The 17604-nt window shown below is 35.4% G+C and overlaps 1 protein-coding gene across 1 annotated transcript in view; it reads left to right on the top strand.

Annotated features, from left to right (window-relative positions):
* Positions 1-17604, top strand: part of LOC136034540 (metal cation symporter ZIP14-like) — a 91664-nt gene that overhangs the window by 30288 nt on the left and 43772 nt on the right. Inside the window, exons 3-4 of the mRNA XM_065715769.1 lie at positions 3624-3825; positions 9208-9377. Of these exons, the coding sequence (XP_065571841.1) occupies positions 3624-3825; positions 9208-9377 (372 nt within the window). The remainder of the gene's footprint in view (positions 1-3623; positions 3826-9207; positions 9378-17604) is intronic.

Below are 17604 nucleotides of genomic sequence, written 5' to 3'. Positions count from 1 at the left end.
CAAGTTTTTGTAACGGAAAGTAAGGAGCGACATTAAAACTTGAAACGAACAGAAATTACTCCGTATATGAAAGGGGCTTTTCCTCCTCAATGCCCGCTCTTTACGCTAAAGTTTGACTCTTTCTCTTAACTCTACATTTTAAAACAGTAAAAAACTTTAGCGTAAAGAGCGGGGCGTTGAGGAGGAAAAGCCCCTTTCATATACGGAGTAATTTATGTTCGTTTTAAGTTTTAATGTCGCTCCTTACTTTCCGTTACAAAAACTTGTTTTTTTTTTATTTAATTTCTGGACGTTTTTGAATTAATGCATGTTTTGATCTTGGCTCTCCGCAAATAAATAATTAAAACAAAATTTGCATATTAATTAATTGCAATTAATCGGAAGATTTAAAAAAAAAGAAGCGAAGGAGGAGGCCTAGTTGTCCTCAAGTTTTTGATTACTTAAAAAAGCAACTAGAACTTTTAATTATTTTACAAACGTTTTCATTGGTTAAAAATATACGTAACTTACGAATTAACTTGCGTAACGAACTTCTATATTCGTATGTTTTTATTGCGTATATGAGGGGGTTCAACCCTCGTCGATACCTCGCTCTTTACACTAAAGCTTAGATTGTGTCCCAATTCCTTAAGAATGACCTCTGAATCACAAAGGCCGTAGAATAAATAGTGGAAATTACTAAAAATTACTTTAGCGTAAAGAGTAAGGTATAACGAGGAGGTAAACCCCTCATATGCGTAATAATTTTTGTTCGTTTTAAGTTTTAATGCTGCTCCTTACTTTCAGTAGAAAATACTTTTCATATTTATTTTTCCATTGTTTTTTCAAATAAAGCTAGAAAATCCTGAGCCCCCTTCATTGAAATTCTCTTCCCCCGTGAGTAGCCCCTCCATGGAAATATTCTCCCACGTAACCCCCCCCCCCAAAACCAGAAAAATCCCCCTGAAAACGTCTGTACACTTCCCAGTAACCATTACTGTATGGAAACACAGGTCAAAGTTTTCAACTTGCAGCCCCTCCACGGGGACTGCGGGGGAGTAAGTCGTCCCTAGGACATAGTTATTAGGTTTTTCGACTATGCTAAATAAAATGGTTATCTCAGAATTTTGATCCGGTGAATTTGCGGAAAAAATGAGCGTGGAAGGGGGCCTAGGTGCCCTCCAATTTTTTTGGTCACTTAAAAAGGGCACTAGAACTTTTAATTTCCGTTAGAATGAGCCCTCTCGCAAGATTCTAGGACCACTCAGTCGATACGATCACCCCTGGGGAAAAAAAACAAACAAATAAACACGCATCCATGATCTGGCAAAAATGCGAAATTTCACATTTTTGTAGATAGGAGCTTGAAACTTCTACAACAAGGTTCTCTGATACGCTGGATCTGATGGTGTGATTTTCGTTAAGATTGCATGACATTTAGGGGGTGTTTCCCCCTATTTTCTAAAATGAGTCAAATTTTCTCAGGCTCGTAACTTTTAATGGGTGTAATTGATCTTGATGAAACTTGTATATTTAAAATCAGCATTAAAATGCGATTCTTTTGATTTAACTACTGGTATCAAAATTCCATTTTTTAGAGTTTCGGTTACTTTTGAGCCGGGTTGCTCCTTACTACAGTTCGTTACCACGAACTGTTTGATTGTTCTGTAAATAAGCTATTACCTGACTTGGAGTCTCTTTATATTCTCTCGTGTTTCTTTCGTCTTTCTCCATCTACATGGTGATGATCAAGTGGCCGTCAGAACTGGTCCGTCTTTCGGATCTGATCATTCTACTTATTGCTTTCATAACTCTGGTAACGTTCGAATTCTTTTTTTAATTCACAACGACAAAGTATTAATAGATAATACTTGGCAACAATTTAGTTTATGTTCAATTAGCCTAGTTAATATGGAACTCTTCCGAAATACCTATACAACTATTTGCTCGTGGGTTAAGTTGCTTCAGTCTATGGGTATTAAGTTGAAACAAAAGAGCGATGTATGCAAAAATATGAAGGAAATATATACTTTGAGATATATATTAGCACCTTACGGGGGGTGGGGTAGGGGTAAAGTGAGTGATGTGCTTTTAGGAATGATATAATTAATATGTATCGTTCCTAAAAACGCTTCTCTATACTTCACCCCCCAATGTACAAATATATAGTCCAAATTATATATTTACAGTGTAATTTGGCATACCGTTCTCTTTTGTTTCAGCTTAATTCCCCTAAACTTCTAAAAAACACATTTTAAATAGGGTATAGGTATAACGGAAAAGATCCGCTTATATATTAGCTTATACCTGCTTAGCTAGCTCACTTTACTGCACTTGATAAGCTTTTTACTAAATAGTTGTTACAATACTTTGGCAAGAATTTGGCTTTTAAAGCCAATTTCTTGCCATTTTAATTCCTACTTCTGCAGTAGGTCTACAAGTGAGACGTATAATTCAATGGAAGCATGTGTCATTTATGAATCTTGGCTTTTTTATTAACAGTTCCGACTATGGCATGTCTTGGGTATTATTTGTAAAAATTCATTTAAAAGTACTTTTTTAACAAGAAATGTACTTTTTTACATTGTTTGCTGCAATATGTAAATTTTTTTATGAAAACTCTAATTATCAATGATGGTGAAAATATAATTCATCTCGTATGTGCACACAATGGGAGTTCTCTGTAAGGATTTGTACCATAGAGAAACAAAGACTTTACTTGAAAAAAAAAAAAAAAAAAAAAAACAAAAAAAACGAGTGATTCGATGTGATACAACACAGCCAATAAACTTCTACTGCCTTAAAATTTGATAAAACAACTACGGGTAAAAGATCGGGGCTATTTCGCTTCCTTTTCCGACATAGGGCTAAGAATAATGTGATCTACTACTATTACTACTAACAACTCGCCGCAGCACCAAGCCGCCTAAGGCCAACAGAGCTACGCACGCTCCTCCTCCATCCCAATGTAAGGCCTCCCTCTTTACACCCTCCTAGGAAGTTCTCATTTCTCTTAATAATTACCGACTTAAAAAAAAAAAAAACTCAAGAAAAATAACTAATAGCACGCTAAAAAGTACACTTTTTTATCCCGAAAGTGTAGGAAGCAATTTCAATTTAACTTTTTTTGTGTTGTAATAATTTATTTAAACAAAACACAAACCAAATAAATCAGTAGCACACCAAAAGAGTTCCTTGCAAGGATCTGCAGCTAACAAAAAATAATAACAGCAACAAATATACAGGATAAGGAGTTGGAGGGTGAAACCATGTACCGAGAAATAAAACATAATGATAAAACATAATGTAAAAACATAAATGAGTAAAACTTACTCACTAGAACTACATAATGTTATGATATCGAAGCAAAAATACCCCCCCCCTCCAAAAAAGGGGTAAAGTGCAAAAATAGGGTATCTAGGTAAAAGTATGGGGTATAGGGTACCAACAATAAATTTAAAAAATAATAGCAAAATAAATGATTTTACATTAAAGCAGTATGGTCTACCAACTTCCTTTTGAAAGATTTCTTATTCTGACGCTTAATGGCAACATATATGTTGAAATGACCATTTTAAATTTGTTTGTTGCACTAAATAATTAAAGTTCTGCCTTGCATATGTATTTAATCGAACTTATTTTAGTGTTTTGACGAAGATGCTTTATGGAAATACGTCGTAAACAGTGTTGAAAAAAATGGCCCAGATACTGAAGTTTTCAGCCTCATTTGTCCTGTATTACTTTTAGAAAAAGACCTGAGATATTGTCATCAGACTGATGAACCTTTAAGAGAGTATCGAGCTCCCGTTGTAACTGTTATAAAAGCTGGTGTTCCGAGTGCTAAAGGTAAATTTCTGCTCTATTTTATAAATATTCTAATAAGGCTTATGGTTTACTTTCTTTTTCCCAATACTATATTTTATGATCGATAGGAAATGTTGCTCAGATCGACGTTTGATTGCCTATACATTTTTTTTACTCAGAAAATTTCTAGAATTAAAATGTATTAAAATAAGCTCTTGCATGCCTTCACACAGGAGCTACCAGAAATCTGATTGATAAAATGCCCTCTGACACAAGCTTTTCTGACAATTTGGGTGACGCTGGGATGGTCACTGGCTTGATATCATGGATCCTGCCACACTCGAATGAAATCTCTGGAAAGAAGCATTCCGCCTTCTGATGGGTGCCACGATGAGCTTGGATATGGCTTGAACTGCCATAAGTACAAGTAAGGAAGATCGTCTAAGGTTCCTCTCTCTCCAAGAAAGCTATATAACACTTCAAAATGGGAATATTTGTCAATATAGTTTGCCTGAAGCGTTTTTTTAAGCGTCTTCTGATAAACTCCTCACTCTCCCATTCTTTACTATGGGGAGGGGGTTTGAAATCTAGTTTGTTATGCATACTTAAAGCGTTATTATTGTATCAGTGTAGTAGATGAGCTGTTGAAATATGGTGGTTATGACGTTAGAGATAAGACACTAAAAATTATGAACATGGTATTTGAAATTGGGGTGACTGTATTGAAACAATGGTCTTAGAAGATAGGTAGAGGTTCGTTCAGACAGAAATTAAAGTGCTAGTCCCCTTTTTAAGCGACAAGAAAGATTGGAGGGCAACTAGCCCCCTCCCACTCCCCTTTTTTGACAAAGATCCGACAAAAATTTCGAGATAGTCATTTTGTTCAGCATAGGTGGAAGGCTCAGTAATTGTACCCCCAGGAATTACTTGACCCCCCCCGCGTAGCCCACTGGGGAAAGGGCTGCAAGTTAAGGAATTTGACCATTGTTTACGTAAATCTTTTTATGGGAGAATTTGCAGAAACTTGTCGAAGGTAATTTTATACGGGGGTGGGTCTCTGGGATAATTTTCCACGGATGGGGTAAGTGATTTTCTGGTCTGATTTAAAAACTGATCAAAGGGTGTCCCCCTCCTCAATCCCTCGCTCTTTACGCTCAATTTTGACTTCTTTGTCCCTGTGCTTTAAGAACGGCTGCTGAAAAAAGGACCATTGATTAAGAATAAGAACTTTTTCTAAGTACTAAAAAACTTCAGCATAATAATCGAGGGATTGAGAAGGAGGCAATCCACTTCATATATAGAATAACTTCCGTTTCTTTTAAGTTTTAATATTGTTCCTTACTTTCAGTTGAAAAAAAAACTTTTATTTAGTTCTTGTTAAGTGTGGTAAAATGATTAGTAGTATAAGCGAGAGTGATGTGAAGGTAAGAAGTGAGGTTTGTAGTTGGTTCAGTATGGCATCGGGACTTGAATAGGGTTTGGACTACCTCTGTAAGCACTATAGTAGTATTATTATTAAGGATGGTGGATGTAGTGAAAATTTGAAAGGTAGAAGGGCCAAGTTATAGGGTGTCTTTTTGCATTTGAAGAAAGTTTAGAAAAGCGAGAAGGTAATTGTCTGAACGGAGGTTACGATGCCAGAATCTGTAGTATCGATGGTGGTCAAGAACCGTTGGGTATTTATAATGTTGTGGAAGATATACTAAATTCTTTCCAGAGTAATTCTCTAACGATAGTTCTAGCCGCTCTTTGCTCCTGGAAGTCTCATGCCTGACCACCATAAAAGATAAGAGAAACAAAATTTGCTTTCGCGTTGCTAAATCTACCATCGCCAACACCTATACCAAGCACAATTTCCCAAAGTTTTAAATCACCCCAATCCTACCTCATCTGCTTAGAGTATTCAGGTCTCCCAATCTAATCACTGATGCTTTCTCTTACGAAGAGGTTGGCCTACCAAAGAAGTTTGTTCTCTTCGTAAAGAAGCGCCACAATAAATAAAAGCATTTCTATTATTTATTGTGGCGCGTCTTTGGAAACCAAGTCCTTTTGTTTCGCCTCTTTTTCCGTGTGCATTAATTTTTTATTTATTTTCCCCCGTTTGTATCTCACCTGTTCAACGCTCTTTAAGTCCTAGTCTTTGGTTCTTGATTTTAGTTTAATGTCTTGATTGTTATTATGTCAATAATCTATTATCTTCTATCATATCGATTAAGGGAACGATAAGCTTATATTAAACGATTAGCTGTATGGAAGATTTGGTTTGATTTGAATTTCTGGGGCTATAATGAAAGCAAGTTAAAATGTTTAGGTCGAGTTGATTAGGTACAAACGATAAGTGACAAGTCTCCGTGAGTCATGCTTTCGTGGGATCTTTAATCCAGCTGGGATCGAAGGAACTGGAGGACGTCCTCCTTCGAGATGGGAAATATCATAAGGAAAGACTTGAATGGAAGTAGGAACTTCAAGGGAAGGAGTGAAAAGTATGGCTCTGAACCAAATGAGGGGCAAGAAGAGCATCTGAATCTACCTTTGCCTCAGGTGACTTCGTTTAATTTTCTATGGTACAAATTAGTTTTTTGTGGTGCAATTTTTATCGGAAAGTGGTACAATTTTTTTCAATACGTTGGCAATGCTGCTTGGTGGTACGATGATTTGGCAGTAGTAGCATTAGTATTAGTCAATTTTTCTTGAGGAAGTCCTTCAGACCCATTTCTATCTCTCCTGTGTATGTAATTCTACGATTCTCTCTACGAGCGTTCAAAATGCTCCGTTAATTAACGGTTAGTAAACAGCGGCTTATGGCAAAAGCAAGTGAGAAATTTGAAAATTCAAAATTTGAAAAGAATATATAGATAAAGAATATGCAGAAGCGATTTTCAAATGATTACAAATATGTAAAATTCAATACGGTAAAGTTACCATCAAAACATTTCTTAGCATAGGATTGTTAGTATAATGCAAAATGAGAGAGATCGCACCCAAATAGGAGTGTGATCTTGGTAACAATTGCAGCATAAATTTCATACAATCTGATGACTCTAGAATGGATTTTCAGTATTCGCACGAAATTTGTAGTTTTCTGAGCAGGGTAGCGTCTATTTTATTTTCTCGCCAGCATTACAAGCATCAAGTCATATCAAGACCTATTACCTTGTCTTATCTCTTACTTGTTCGAGTAACCGCATGTAAAACGGCAAGCTAAACGAAAAAATCGTTTCAAACTTCTTTCTATGGTTATAATGAAAAAGGCTAAGATGGTTCGGTCCAACGTTGTCAAAACGGTACAATTGTACCGTTTTTGGTACAATTTAGAGGTTTTGGTACAATTCGGTACATTTGAATATTTTTGGGTACAATACAAATTGTAAGGTATATTTTCGTTTTATTTGTTCCATTCTGAGTCGGATTCTTTTCAGTTGTAGTTTATCGAAATTTCCTTCTTTTTTCGGCAAATTTTTAACCGGCTTTTTCTATGGTACAAATTAATCTCTTGTGTTATAATTTTTATCAGAAACTGGTACAATTTGTTTCAAAGAACTAGCAACGCTGGTTGGGTTATGTTTTACGGCTGAGAGGTTGCCAAAAATCGTGCTTTTAAGCCATGTAGCTAAGACCAAGCGAAAAGCAGGACATCCTTTAAGGGAGAGGAGGATAGGTCCTCCTATCTCCCTTTAAGGGAGAGCAGGATATATCAGAGGAGGGAGAGGAGTATAGGTCCTCTTATCTCCCTTTAAGGGAGAGGAGGATAGGTCATAAGCAAATCTTTAAAGAAAATAGGTTTTTCATGGAAGGGAGTGAAGCTCTGAACCAAGTGGCATGGAGAAAAAGTGTGTATTGACCTCAGGATGCGTCCCTTGGTGCAGCGATTAGTTGTCAAGAGTAATAGTACTATTTTTCAATGTTCACAGGGGGAATCTTTCGGATTTGTTTAAGGGGAATTCTGTACTCCTTCCTCCTTTTGTATATAAGTTTATTTATCTCGCTATATATAATTCAATGATGTGAGAGCTTACAAACATAAATCAAAAAGAGGAAAAAGTCGAATCTAGATTTTTTTTTTGGGGGGGGGGAACGTCGTATTGTTGTGATCTAATACGGGAGTATCAATGAGTTTTCTCTGTAGATGAACATAGTTTTTTCTAAAGAATGGAAGTTTTAAAATGCAACCCTACCCATTTTTAGGGTAATTTCTATTTATTTTGTTTTTAACACTGCCCTCAGCGTTCCTGGGGCAACGTTTTTTTTTGTATTTAATTGATGTTCGCCTTAAATTTGTCTTTAATAAAAAGCCCCGTAGTCTGGGAATGTACCCTTGGTTATTGATAGATTTTTAAAGCCTTTTTGGTAACTTTGGTTGACTGGATATGCTTTTTTTTCTGATGGCACTGTAGGTCTATTTAGGTCGAATTATCGATAGTTTATTCAGCTGGGATCTATTTTACTGTTTAAAACGACAGTTCGAACTAAAAATCTTACACCCATAGCAACATTACACATAATCGAAAATATTGTCGGGGGGGGGGGTGGGTTGGTTGTTTTAAATCGGATTTTGACAATGGTAATTTTAATGGTGTGCTTTTTGCTTTAATCCGACGCCATTTTCAGGGGTTTCAGACTCTTTCGAATGTCGTGTAAATTTGTTTTTAGAATATGATTTTACCATCAAGTTTAACAGAAATAATAATTGCAACTCCTGAACCAGCTACAAAAAGCAATTTTTCTCACTGGATAGTTTTTTTTAAACGCATTTTTAATATTTCGGTTACTTTGGGTCGTTGTTCGCTCATTACTAGATTGCAGCTATCGCTGCAACCATGGATCATTAGCGTCAGTGGTTTGATATTTTATCCCTGTATTCATTTTTTTTAACTGCTGCCGACAAAAAAAAAAAAAAATAATGAAAATCTCTTTCTAAAAAATAGTCAACTCTCTTTAATTATATAAAATTATATAGGTGTTTGTCATATTTAATTAAGCTGTTAGTCACAGGTATTATGAGAACACATAACATGATACTGACCAAGCGTATTTTTTTTTACTATATCAAATGCTGAGCAATCAAAAAGAATGCAAAACCTGATTGAGTCATTTGTAGGAAATTTAATCAAGTAGAAAGAAAAATAAAATCTGAGGCACAATATTTGTTACAATTAAAATCTGATTGTCTCTGGCATAGGTTATTTTTGGTTGATGGATCAGTTTTTCTTTGGTACTGGGTACAAGTTTGAGGTTTCTAAATTATTCTGAAGATATTTTCGGGAAGTAAAATATTAAATATATTTTGGTAAAGGTCTAGAGTAGTGGCTATTGAGAAGGAAACATCTCAAGATGACTTCATGTTAAATCATTTTAACGTATTGATTTGGAAAAAAAAATTCCCACTACACTTTACTTTATTATGTCACCGGTTTTTTTTTTTAGTTTGGGGTTATGGCTTCCTTTTCGTGACAATGATCAGTTTGTGCTCATTAGTTGGCGTTTCAGTGTTGCCGCTCATGCGGAAAACTTTTTACAACAATCTTTTGACAGCTATGGTTGGATTAGCCGTTGGATCGTTGTTTGGCAGCTCAGTCTTCCACCTTATACCCCAAGTAAGTAAATGCGAGTCATGAATGTTTTGTCATTCATTTTCTTTTGATATGCTTGAGTACTATTCCTTTGTGCAGTTCGAGTGTGTGTGTATCGGCTTATATGTTTTAACACTACTGACTAACGAATTGTGGCTTGTGAAGATCTTTTTTTGTGTCTGTATGCAAACAATTTTTTTGTTAAACTTGAGTAAAGAGCAAACAAGGTTGATTGAATTGAGACAATGTAGGTTCTTGACTCTGAATAAAGATAGTATACAACCTACAGGTAATCAAAGATAATATACAGTGTACTACTTTGACTTGACTTACTTGAGTTAACGCTCTTGCTCAGTAGGGTCTTTAGCGCTGAGGGAACTAGTTGACAGCGCTGTCAGTATTCTTCAGGTGGTCCTGTCCCATTGTACTATATTCTACGGTCAAATAATCAAATTCCTCAGTTCACTGTCAGAGTTCAAAGAGAGAAGAGATAAATAAGTTTTCAGTTGAATCGGATATAGTCCTTGCTGAAATTTGATGAACTTGCGTGAAAAACCAAGCCCATATTAAAAACGTGAGTACTTTTGGAGTGTCAAATCGGAACATTTCGCTGTTGAAGTATGTTACCTGTAGTTCCCCCCCCCCTCGTGACTGCAGATCGTAAAATGGCAAAATACAAACCGTTCGATCTTGTCGTATACCCTTTATGGCCAACGTACTCTTTATGTCGTATACCCTTTATGGTATCGAACGTATACCGTTCGATACCCTTTATGGCCATCAGTAGTTATTAAAACCACCAAAGACCAGAAAAATCAAGCTAGATATCTAGTCTTTTGCTTTGGTACCCACTCTGAGCATAATATAGCTGAAGCACATATCCGCAACTGGAAGGACAACTTTAAAGAAGCTTGTACTAGGACAGATAAAGATGTAAATAAGGCTTTTGAAGAGCAGCGCCTATTCCCTGATATTTTCCAGACTCCGTGTAAAACCTACTTATCACTACCCTAATCGATAGCTTTTCCTAATCGAGCTTAGGAAATTATCAGTGAAGATATTGTGAACGATGTCTATAATTCTATTTCCCTTGAATATAATGCTAAATTTGAAAAGTTGGAACAACCCTTCCAAAAATTTGTAATGCTGTGAACTTGCTTGAGAATAAAATTCCCAAATTAGAAGACAGGGTTGACCAACTTCAGCTGGAGCCCTTACTTGATACCCTAATTTTCTACGGTGTGAAATTAAACCCCAATGTGGAATTAATGGAAAATCTTAATGGAGTGGTAACACAAATAATGGGCTTGCAAGATTAAAAAAAAAATGGACCTCTTGAAAGCTAATCGATTCCGTATGCCTGCTACTCAGTCTGAGAATGTGAAAATCACCTCTGTTCTGGTGAAATTTTCAAGCTTGGATATTGCTCGAAAAGTATTTGCAGCAAAGAGTAAGTTGGCAAAATCAGGTGTATTTGTTTCGAAAAACCTAACTAGAAAGCGTGGCGATCTATTTTTTTCAAAATTTCTTTTTCATTTCGTTACATTTTTTTTACTTTATTTATATATTTTCTTTTATTTTTTTCTTTCCGTGCTCATGGTTCATTTCAATAATACCTGCTGTGTTATTAATTATTTATGTGCTTGTAATCCTTTTGACAGGTTTTTCTTTTGTAATATATTTAAGTAAAGATTTCTTTTTTGTTCATCTGGTGACTTAAATGGACTCCAAGTAAAACCTGCTTTTGCCAATACTTTAAGCCATGAGAGGCGCCTTTGCGATCTCGAAAATAATCCTTTTGATTTAATTAACATCGCAAATAGTTCTGTGGGTCCAGCTAATCAAAATCCAATTAATATAAACCCTATTTGTAATAGTAAATATGTTTCGGATTTGGGGGGAGAGGATGTTATCAAATGAAATTATTCTCTGACTGCACTTCAGCTTAACATTCAGGGTCTCTCCTCGTCAATGATAGTTTAAGAGAAATTGCTTCGGATGGACAGCCTGATGTTGTTGGTTTATGCGAGACGTTTTTGGATTCTGGCAATGAAATGCTATTGGATATTCATGGTTCTAAAATGGAACATGTAAACCGCTCCAAGATGGCTAAAGGAGATCTTACCATGTATATATCTAGTAATTTGCATTGCTGCTTGCGGGATGACTTGTCAAGGAATTTTGAAGGTATTTTTGAGTCACAAATTGTAAAAATTAGATCTAATGATATTGATCTAATAATAGGCAATATTTATCGCTCTTCTAGTGATGTGGTTTCGTTGTTTCTTAGGGAACCCCGTTCATATACGAAGTAATTTCTGTTCGCTTTAAGATTTAATTTCGCTCCTTACTTTCAGTTAAAAAACTTGTTTTTTTTTGTTTAATATTTAGTAAAATCTTCGAAAATGCTATGCTTTCGCGTCTCCTTACTTTTCTAAAATATAAAAAAAACTTCATAACTTTCAATTTGGTTTTCGAATGAAGCGCTCCACTGAACATGCCTGTATGATCCTTTTGAATTTTATACGTTTTGCATTAGATTTAGGATCGATTCCAGCTGCTATATTCCTGGATATTCGCAAGGCATTCGATTCCTTAACCCATGAAATTCTTCTATCGAACATGTTTCATTTTGGCATTACGGGTAATGTATTTTCTGGGTTTTAGTCTTAGCTTTTCCGTTCATCCTCACAAGTGAATTTTGGCGTCCCTCAGGGATCAGTTTTAGGGCCTGTGCTATTTTCTGTTTATGTGATGGATCTTTTTTATGTAGTAAAAAAGCAGAAACTTATTAACTACTGTAGAATTTGTCATCCTAAGCCTTCCCTTGCCCATAGTGCCAGCTATAGTTCGCCATCTTCTGATGTCCTTGTTTGTTTTGCTGATGATAGCACACTTGATACTTTGGGAAATTGCGAATCAGCGAATTTGTTATAGACTGCAATTCTATGGCTTGATGCTAATTTTCTTACCATACATTTTTCTCTAAGTCCAGTTTTTTGGTATTTTCGCATGTTTCTCAGATTTATCCCCAGTTATCCGAAATTTATCAGCCAAATGGGATAATTCATTGATCCAGAGATGGATATGTTCGGTTTTGGGCGTTCTTGTTGATGAAAACCTGTCTGTGAAACGTCACATTGGTTTGATCAAAATGAAGATATGCAGGAGTTTCGGTATTTTAAGGAAACTTAAACATACTTTACCTGGATCAATTTTGAAAATCCCTTTTCGCTGCTTGATCCAATCTTACGTTTCTTACTGTCCAATAGTATGGATGTTAACCATACTATTATATTGACTTCACTGTTAAAAATTCTTTCTAGGGTTTTCAATAAAGCTAGAAACCTTATTAAGGAAACTAATCGTTCGGGAGTTATCCCATCACTTGCTCTCGAGTCACTGTATATTCTTTCGTGGGTATGTTTCATCTTTCCTAAGCTTCATGGTGGCCTCCCCCATCCTCTAAGTGTTCCGCCATCTTTTACCTCTGATCAGAATAATAATAATCTTTGCAATACCAAAAATCATACCCAAGTTCCTTTTACTCCTTGTATAAGGTCAGATTCCGAGTCATATTGTGTGGAATAAGTTGCCCGAATCAGTTCGAAGTTGCCACTCATTCAGTTCGTTCAAAAAAATTGTTATAAATTCTTTGGCTTCTTAGAACTTATTTTTATCTTTTTTCTATTATATATATATATATATATATATATATATATATATATATATATATATATATATATATATATATATCTATATATATATATATATATATATATATATATATATATATATATATATATATATATATATATATATTAATATTTCGTTGGAGTCTATTTAATATACTAATCTACTTAATTAATTTAGTCTGTTCAATCTATTTAGTTTTGTTTTCAATAGTTTTTATTTAATTTTCTTTTCTTCTCCTTTTTGGTCTTCTCTCTGTGAGTAAGTGATTAATTTTAATTTTTTTCTGTTTTTTTTTCTTCTCTGAGTAAGTGACTCGTTGTGTTTCCTCGTTCTTTATAAGTAAAAACACTAATTAGACAGTGCAGACGAAATAGTCCCAACGGTAACAATCACATAGGCTTTCTAATTTTAAAAGCCATTACTTCGCAACTTCTTTCAAGTGGCGTCCATTTTGACTTTTAACTTCTCATAAGGGGGATATACCACTCATAAGGGGCAATAATATCCATACAATGTACAACCACTGTTAGTGTTGGGGTATTTTAGTTGAACCTTTGCACTGACTACAATTAGCATTGTTTTGTCAAGTTTTTTGTTAACTAGTACCCTACTGGGTAGTCGATTTCATCTATTAAGTTTATTTTAGTTGATTTTTGCTTGCATTTTCTGTCTTAAATCATTCCGAAAAACCTGTATAATTGGAAGTTTTAGCATTTTCAGCTGAAATCTACATTTTTAAGATATCAAATTCTGTTTATTTTCCCCTTTAAAATCCTTCTGATTCAGTATTTTTATATACTTTATAAAATAGAAGGTGCTCATAACCGTTTCCTTCGTAGAAACAGTAAAACTCCTAACTTTCCAATGGTATTGTTAATAAGCTAGGTCCATCACTTGTCATTTCCTTTTAACAAAGATATTTTATAGTGTGTTGAATTGTTTGTATTTCTTACTGATGTTTGTTCTAAGTTTTCTTTGCTCATGTGTCGTATTTTTCTACTTTTGTATTTTATACTCTGTGTGTTTTGTGTGTCTTTTTTCCTTTTATTTTTTCCTCTCTCCCCTTTACTCCTATTTTCCTAATTTTATAATTTTTGTTATAGAGGGTTTAAATAAATTATTATTAGTATTTCTGAATTTCAGGCTTAAAAGCTAATACCGGAAAACATGCTCAAAGTTTAACCGGGTTTCTAGAATTTAAACCTTGTTTTCTCTAGTGGTACAGCTAGGAACACCACAAAAGACTGTAGCACTTAAGGGCTGTGTTTTTGGTATTTATACTTGCTTCTTGTGCTGCAATAGGCCAGGCCTTTTTAGCTCTGTGAGTGATTACATTGTCAGTCATTGTTACTTCACTTGCCAACGATGTCAATTTATTTTCAGTAAGTAGCAATAATTCTAAATAGCTTTCTAAATAGCAATATTAGTGGCAATGAAATACAGTTGTTAAACTTGTGTTTACCGTCTTTTGATTTTGGGATTTTAACACAAACAACAAAAAATGCATATGGTTGTATCTGTGTCTTAATTTACCTAACTATAAGGTACCTAACTATAAGAATTACACTTTTTGGTATTGTAACTGCAGTTAGAAAGGAGGAGGGGCGTGTGTAGCTTTGTATTCTTTGTGCGGCTTGGTGCTGCAGTGAATTAGTATTAGTAGTAGTACTAACTGCAATTAATTCAAATGAAAAGCTTTTTCTTAAATATATCTTGGAACAAAGAAATATATGATAAAACAACCGATTTAACAAAAATGCTAATTTGACTTTGAAGTGCTATTTAGGAAATCATTATATTAAAAAAAAAGATCCCATTCAATTTTTTAACATTTCGAGAGTTATGCCATAGGAAATACTGATACAACTTGATGTGATTTGAGTTTAATTGGAAACACCGAAACCCGTTGGTCACTCAACTTTTCAACCAACATTTCCCTTCCCGATCTTCTACCACACAATTCACAACAAAACACTTCCTTATTGAAATTTCCCACCCCACAATGCTCCATTCGGTAGTCCTTCATCACTAATTCTCTGTTCTAGAACCCCTTCCTATACCACTCCTTGTTTTGTTGAAATTATAAATAATTAGAAAAACTTTGTATCAAAGTCCGTGTTGTCAGTTTTTATATTTGAGGCCAAATTTGCGGTATTAGCACCTCAAAAGAAAACACAGTTTGTTTCCTATATAATTCGTATCTGGCTTCTGATTTCTATCACATTTTTATTCACTGTCTTCTATGCTATTTAGTTACCTAAGCAAACATTGAAATATTGAAATCCAAAATCAAAACATGGTAAGTAAATATTTTACGAATGTTGCTGGATTCCCACCAAAGTTGGCATTTAAGAATTGTTGAAGTCACTAATCATCAATATGAGGAAAATGGAGGAAGAAAAATTAGCGATGGGGAGACGTGTGGGGGTAACTTTGTGTAGAACTGTGAGAAAAACAAATCGATTTTTCGGGTTTAGCCTAATCATTTTCAGATTGTTTATCATTGAAATTTGTTAGTGTAATAACCAAACTTTTTTCTTCTAAGATCTTAGAAAATGGTACAAATATTCTGAATAAATTCAAATTCTTTGCTAAACATACAATTATTATTAAAGCTTGGATGTTTTTCAAAATTACAACTTAAGATTGATCTGCCAGAAGTGATTGGGAAGTTTGGAATAGCAAACGGGCGAATTGCTGTCTTCAAGTAGATTCGTATCTCAGAACAAGGTTCTGTTTAAAGTGGCATTCACACTCCGTACTTTACTTAACTTACTTTACTTAAGTAAAGTCTTTCTCACCTATCCCGCGTTCAATACAGTTGATTGCAATCAGCTACATTCAATGTGGGGCAACACAAATCTGTTCATTCTTGGCTAACATAAAATCTATAAAAATTATCATAATCATCGTTACACAATAATTATAAGCAAAGTATTCAAAAATCTCAAAATTGAATGGAGATTCAAGCTCTGATGAAGCGTAAAAGGAGTTCTAGGGAGAGCATATTAAGTCATTTTCAAATTTTACTAATCGTTCGTCCAGAAGTTCTATTTTTCTGTCTCTACATTGATTTATTTGGCACTTGGTATTAACCAAGTGAAATATAGCAATCACAAATTCTGTCGGTCTGTCGGTCCCGGTTTTGCTACTTTAGGCACTTCCAGGTAAGATAGGACGATGAAATTTGGTAGGCGTATCAGGGACTGGACCAGATTAAATTAGAAATAGTCGTTTTCCCGATTTGACCATCTGGAGGGAGAGTGGGGGGCCTGTTAATTCGGAAAAAATAAAAAAATTGAAGTATTTTTAACTTACGAACTGTTGATCAGATCTTAATGAAATTTGATGTTGGGAAGGATATCGTGTCTCACAGCTGTTATTTAAATCCCGACCGGATATGGTGATATGGGGGGGAGTTGGGAGGGGGAAACCTAAAATCTTGGAAAACACTTAGAGTGGAGGGATCGGGATGAAACTTGGTAGGAAAAAAAGCACAAGTCCTAGATACATGATTGACAGGACCGGAACGGATCCACTCTCTTTGGGGTAGTTGGGGGGGGGGTAATTCTGAAAAATTAAAAAAATGAGGTATTTTTAACTTACGAACGGGTGATCGGATCTCAATGAAATTTGATATTTAGAAGGATATCGTGTCTCAGAGCTCTTGTTTTAAATCTCGACCAGATCTGATGACATTGGGGGGGGAGTTGGGAGGGGAAACCTAAACCTTGGAAAACACTTAGAGTGGATGGATCGGGATGAAACTTGGTGGGAAAAATAAGCACAAGTCCTAGATACGGGATTGACATAACCGGAACGGATCCGCTCTCTTTGGGATAGTTGGGGGTGGGGTTAATTCTGAAAAATAGAAAAAAATTGGGTATTTTAACTTACGAACGGGTGATCGGATCTCTATGAAATTTGATATTTAGAAGGATATCGTGTCTCAGAACTCTTATTTTAAATCCCGACCAGATCTGGTGACATTGCGGGAGGGAGTTGGGAGGGGAAAACCCAAAACTTGGAAAACACTTAGAATGGAGGGATCGGGATGAAACTTGGTGGGAAAAATAAGCACAAGTCTGAGATACATGATTGACATAACCGACGAAAAAATGACGTATTTTTAACTTACGAAGGAGTAATCGGATCTTCATGAAACTTCATATTTAGAAGGACCTCATAACTCAGATCTCTGATTTTAAATCTCAACCGGATCCAGCGTAACGGGGGGGGGAGTTGGGGGGAACCGGAAATCTTAGAAAATACTTAAAGCGGTGAGATCAGGATGAAACTGGATGGGAAGAATAAAAACCTGTCTAAGATACGTGACTGACATAACCTGACCGGATCTGCTCTCTTTGGGGTAGTTGGGGGGGGGGGTTAATTCTGAAAAAATAGAAAAAATGAGGCAGTTTTAACTTACGAACGGGTAATCGGATCTCAACGAAATTTGATATTTAGAAGGATATCGTGTCTCAGAGCTCTTATTTTAAATCCGACCGGATCTGGTGACATTGGGGGGGGGAGTTGGGAGGCGGAAACCTAAAAC

This window comes from Artemia franciscana, chromosome 13 (genome assembly GCF_032884065.1).
Source record: "Artemia franciscana chromosome 13, ASM3288406v1, whole genome shotgun sequence".
Lineage (NCBI taxonomy): Eukaryota > Metazoa > Arthropoda > Branchiopoda > Anostraca > Artemiidae > Artemia > Artemia franciscana.
This window is presented reverse-complemented; position numbering and strand designations above follow the sequence as displayed.